General features: G+C 41.4%; 1 protein-coding gene across 1 annotated transcript in view; it reads left to right on the forward strand.

Annotated features, from left to right (window-relative positions):
* Positions 1–5158: 5158 nt before the first annotated feature.
* Tm4sf18 (transmembrane 4 L six family member 18) overlaps positions 5159–6138 on the forward strand; it is a 16739-nt gene continuing 15759 nt past the window's right edge. The window contains exons 1-2 of the mRNA XM_008848033.3: positions 5159–5283; positions 5363–5545. Coding sequence (XP_008846255.1) covers positions 5369–5545 — 177 coding nt within the window. The 5' untranslated portion in view covers positions 5159–5283; positions 5363–5368. The remainder of the gene's footprint in view (positions 5284–5362; positions 5546–6138) is intronic.

A 6138-nucleotide genomic window follows, 5' to 3' on the forward strand; every position in this document is an offset into this window, starting at 1 on the left:
TGTCTCTGTCTCTTTCTCTCTCTCTCTCTCTCTCTCTCTCTCTCTCGTCTCCATCCTTATTCTCATCTGATAAACTTGTTCCCTGTTCCACCGAGGAAGCAGAAATTCCCAATTCCTTATGCACCTCCTCCAGGTCTTCTTTTCGGTCACTGGGACCACCTGACCTTTGCTGCCATTTAAGTTCAGCTCCTCCTGTGCATGCTCTCCCAGGCCTCCCTTCAGCTCAGCGATGCTGTTCTAGTAATTCCCTCCTCTCTGTCCTAAATTGTTGATCTTGGTCTCCCTTCTGCCATCCCCAACAGTATATGAAGACATTATCATTTTTCTATGACTGTTCTCCTTACTCCCAATTCCCCTCTAGTTACTTCTCCATTTTCTTCCTTCCTTTCTATCAAAACTCTATAAAAAGAGTTACATATTTTATTTCTTTTTTAAAGTTTGTTTTTATTAATTATTTTTTGTATTTCATACAGAATATCTCAAACAATCTGAATCATCTTTATAGCCCTGTCCCCACCAGAACCCTTCATAACCTCCTCCCACTGGAGCCCATATACTCTGTCCTAGGTATTAAGGTCCACTGTATCAATTCTGTGTCCCCAGTACAAGCCCATCCACTTGTGGTCTAGTCAGATCCCTCTTTTCTATCTATCCAAACACCTATCATTTTCTTTAACAGAGCATAGGGTGTTGGGTTAGAGTTATGTATTTTATTTCTAATCCTCCTGTTCTCTGGTGGCCCAGTCTCATTGGACTGATCTCTTTCATCAAAGCCACTGCTAACTTCATGTTGCTGTAGCCAAGGATCAATTTTCATTCCTTCCATCACTTGCCCTGTGGCAACCTTTGCCCAGCTGACAACTCCTTCATAGAAACTCAGCTCCTAGAATGAGCTCCTGGTTTTTCCTGAGACTCACAGATCACTTCTCACTTTCTTTGGCTTGCGTTGTACAACATCCTCAAACTCAGCTCTGGACTGCCCAGGAATTTGTCCTTAGGCCTCTTTTCTAGCCACACATTCCGTGATCACGTTAAATACTCTCTGTACCACTAACAACAGTCGTGTTTATGTTCCATCTCAGGCTTTTCCCTTGAACTTTGTATTTGTATACCAACTGCCCCAGAGACATCTCCACTGGACTTCTAATAAGTATCTCTTGGCATGTTTGAAACTGACCACATCACTCTCCTCCTAACCCTAATTTGTCTGGTTGTCATGTGCATTTGGCTTAGTGACAAGTTCATTGCTCAGACCCTAAGTTACATACTCAGCTACTTTGATTGTTCTCTTTACCTTACGCTGCATCCAATAAGTCAAGTCTTGCTGGCTCTGCCCCTAAAACACAACCAGAATCCAGCTTCCTCTCAGCATCTCGGCTGCTCCCACAATGGTGTGAGTCACTGTCCTGCCTGAATTGTTGGACTGGCTTCAGATCCCATCTCCTTTACCCTTCACCATCTATTTACCACAGAGTAAGCCTTTTAAAACATTAAGCTAGCTGGGCATGGTGGAATACACCTTTAATCCCAGCACCCAAGAGGATCTCTGTAAGATTCCGGTCAATCTGTTCTATACACTGAATTCTAGGCCAATAGTGAGCTCCAGGCCAACTGGGGCTACAGAGAGACTCTCTTTCTCTCTCTCTCTCTCTCTCTCTCTCTCTCTCTCTCTCTCTCTCTCTCTCTCACACACACACACACACACACACACACACACACACACAAACCATGGGAAAAAAAACAGGCAAACAAAAAACACTAAGCCATCATGGGGAAATTTTACAAGATTCTACAGAGCTATAGGCAATCAATGAGCACAAGAATGAGTTCCCTGATGGATTATCCAATCCCACGTAGTCAGTCATAACACATGTACATGTGAGGGTCACTAAATAAAATCAGTAACTCTCTCTCTCTCTCAACAATAATCAAGGAAGAGGTCACAAAGTCAAGAGGGAATGGGGGGTGGGAGGGTGGTATGAGAGAGAACGTAAATACACTGCTCATGTATGAATTTGTCAAAAAATAAAAAGTTAAAAACTAAATAAAAAGATATTCGTATGTCTGCTTAATTTTTATTTATTTTAATTTATTTTTATTTTATTTGTATGAATGTATTGCCTACATTATGTAAGTATGCCCTTGTCTTACAGTGCCCATAGAAGACAGAAGAGGGCATCAGATCCTCTGGAACTGGAGTTTTGGATGGTTGTAAGCTGCCATGTGGTTGCCGGGAATCAAACCCAGGTCCTCTGTGAGAACAGTCAGTGTTCCTAACCACTGAGCCATCTCTCCAGTCCAATCTGCTGAATTAAAAAAATAATAAACTATGTTTCTACTAAAAATTACTCTTATTCTCCACGACGGTAGTCTAACAAGAACTGCAAATAATGACAAAACCAGGCGATATATCAAGATGGATGGGGAAATTGCAAGAGGTCCCACCTCAAAATGAAGAGCTGCAGGCAATCACCGGATGCCTAGGGAGAGCGAATCGGTTTTCTCCAGGGTCTAGCTCCCTGAGAGGCTACCTAACTCCAAGTGGGCAGGTACACAGGAGCACCACTGAATGAGCTCAGTGCATTATATCTATGTCTATATCTATAAATGTTTGCATGCATGTGTAACAATAATAATCAAGGAAGGGGCCAGGAAATTGAGAGGCATTGTGGGGGACATGGGAGAAGTTGGAGGAAGGCTGAGAGGGATGGAAATGGTGTAAAGACTATATTTGTGTACGATGGCCACAAAAAGAAATTAAAATTAAGACTATTTTGAGGGGCTGGAGAGGTGGCTCAGCGGTTAAGAACACTGGCTGTTCTTGAGGAAGACCTGGGTTCAAATCCCAGCACCCACATGGCAGCTAACAACTGTCCGTAACTTCAGTTCCAGGGGATCTGATAGCCTCTTCTGTCCTCCGTGGGCATTGCATGACATGGGTACACTTACCTACATGCAAGCAATACATGCATACACATAAAATAAAAATTAAAAAAATATATATATTAAAAAAAGAGCATTGGCTGCTCTTGCAGAAGATCCAGGTTCAAATTCCAACACATGGACACTAACAACTGTCTGTAACTCCAGTTCCAGGGGATCTGACACCCTCTTCTGTCTTCCATGGGCACTGCATGACATGGACGCAATTCATACATCCAGGCGATACACTCATACACATAAAATAAAAATAAATCAAAAAAAAATTTTTAAAGACTATTTTGAAAAAGAAATCATGATTTTTTTTGTTAAATTAGACTACAATTATATAATTGAAATAAAAATTTAATATATATGTTTATACAGAGCCTGTTTTGGAATGAAATTCTAATTAAATGCTATAGCTTAATGAAAAACATTATGTAGCTGAGCAAAACAGAGAGCAGCAGCAGGACCAAAAAGTGTGAAGCAGGAGTGAGCATAGTCAAAGTGTGCTGTGTACATGCACTCAAATGTCATCATGAAAGCTACTGCTGCACGCAAATAAGTGCTAGTAAAAACCATATTCTTTGTTACCACTACCTTTGCCCTCGGTTCTTGTTGAGCTCCGGTGACCTCATCGCTGTGACTAACTTCGATATCAGGGCTTTTGTGCACTTTGTGTTCTCTATGCCTGGAACAATTTGCATTAGATTTTCCGTATGACTCACACCTCTACCTTTTTCAGATTTTTGTCAAACGTCACCGTATCATCAGGTCTTCCCCTCCCCTGTTGGGAATTAGATACCCATTTTTTATTCTTTGGTACATCTAGTTTCTCTTCCCTAGTTCATTTTAGATGTACTCATCGCTACCTGATATGCCATGTACTTGTTTCCACCATCATGAAGTGGAAGTTTCACAAAGGCAAGGACTGTTGTGTATGTGTGTGTGTTCATGCATATATGTATATATATATATATACATACATATATATATATATACATACATATATATATATATACACACACACACACATGTGTATGCAGGCATGTGGAGACCAGAGGACAACCTCGTAGGTGTCGTTCTTTGGGAACTGTCCTAGTTAGCTTTCTATTGTTTTGATAAAACACCGACCCAACTAGCTTGGGGAGGAAAAGGTTTGTTTGGCTTACAGGTCCTAAAGAAGCCAGGCCAGAAAGTGAAGGGAGGAACCTGGACACAGAAGCTGAAGCAGAGACCATGGAGGACTGCTGCTTACTGGCTTGCTCTCCCTGGCTTACTCAGATACTTTACATAAACAGCCTAGGCCCCTCAGCTCAGGGATGGCACTGCCCATAGTAGGCTGGGCCCTCCTGGGCCAATTACCAATTAAGAAAATACTTCACAGACATACTACAGGCCAGTCCAATAGAGGACATTCCTCAATTGCCGTTCCTTTTTCCTGAGTGTGTCAAGTTGACGACTGAAGCTAATTAACACAGGAGTCATCTGCCTTATTTTGAGACATGGTCTCTCACTGGCCTAAAACTTGCTGAGTAGAGGAGGCTGTCTGGCCAGCAATCCCAGGGACCCATCCATCTCCACCTCTCCAGCTTCACAACTAGCTTTTTAACGTGGGTTCTGGAGATCAGACCCAGGCTCTCTTGCTTGCACAGCAAACAGTGTACTGGGCTATCTCTTCAGGCCCATATTTGGGTTATCTAATTCATCCATCCCCTTTCTGCTCTTAGAAGTGTCTGGAACATAGGAAGGATTTCATAAATATTCAACTAAAATGCTATTTTCTTTCCAGTTATGCCAAGGACTCTAGTAAACATGATTTTAGGCTGTTTCTAGTCTTTTGAAGAAACTCCTAATATCTAGACTTTGTTGATGCTGGACAGTCAAATCGTGAGTGGCTGTGATACGCTATTTTCCTCTCCCATTCTTAGTCCTTGTCATGTCCCTTCCAACTTGACAGTGGCGAAGAACAGAAGGGTATAAACAGGCATAAAACCAGGGTGTTTTAACAAACCATGTTCTAGTACAATCCTGCTTGATAAATTCTGCTTTAATCTCTGCACTGTTAGATGAAATTTGCCAGACTCAATTCCAGCCCCCACCCCAACTTCCTTCTTAAAACATACTCAGGGTTACAGTCTTTAGTAATCCAGGGGAAAATGACTTACTTTGAAAAGCAGTGAAAAACACCGCATTCCTTTGGCACAGGATGAAGACCAGTTCAGCTCTTCAGAGGCTGATCATTGTCTATTGTTCTCTAAATGGTAAACCACTCTTTTACACTGAGATTGTCAGCAACACAGCCCAAGTCTCTATCGGCTCCTAATGAATATGAAGTGAAGGGTTCTGATCTAGAAAGTGGTAAGTAATATCAAAGGAAACAAAAGACAGGTAGGAAGAAGACCAGCTTTATGTGATTCTGTACCCTTGAAATCTGCAGGGCAAAATGGGATGTCGGAAATGTGGAGGCTGCCTAAGTTGTCTGCTGATTCTGCTTGCGCTTTGGAGTATAATTGTGAATATATTATTGTATTTCCCAAATGGGCAAACTTCCTATGTATCCGGCAATAAGCTCACCAACTATGTGTGGTATTTTGAAGGAATCTGTTTCTCAGGTATCTTGGTAAGTGTGACTTTGGAGATTTCGATTACCAAATGGAGAGCTGTTACTAAGAATTGCCTTGTACGTAAAGTAATGAATAATGGAAAAATCGTTCTATTAACGTTAGTTTAAGGTTTGGGTGATGAGTGGGGGTAGGTAGCCCTTTGGATTTAAGGTATAGCTTTGCTTTTCGTAACCTACTCAGCAATGTAGCTTTAGCAAGGCAGGAAATGAGACCTTATGAAAGTTTGTGAGACACTGCCCAGAGAAATATTTTGCTGGAAAATATTGTGGTCCCTGTGTATCAGTTTAAGCTATTTAATCTCTAGTGGCATTACTCTTTCCAAATAGAATGTTCTGTCTGCACACGTGATTTCTCTAGCTGGAAGGAAGGTGGGGAGAAGCTTTAGAACAGCACAAAAATCAGAGATGTGGAAAGCCAGACAAACGTGCCTTCAAATGCAACTGTGTCATTTATGCCAGGAGACCTTTGACACATGGCTCAAAAAACTGAATCCCAGTGTCCTCATTTTAAAAATATGAATGATGACATTTTCTTTTTAAGGTAGTTTTAGAGATAAAATAAAATCACATAAAGTATCCAGGATGAAGAC

Source organism: Nannospalax galili, unplaced genomic scaffold, assembly GCF_000622305.1.
Source record: "Nannospalax galili isolate Female #2095 unplaced genomic scaffold, S.galili_v1.0 scaffold423, whole genome shotgun sequence".
Taxonomy (NCBI): Eukaryota; Metazoa; Chordata; class Mammalia; order Rodentia; family Spalacidae; genus Nannospalax; species Nannospalax galili.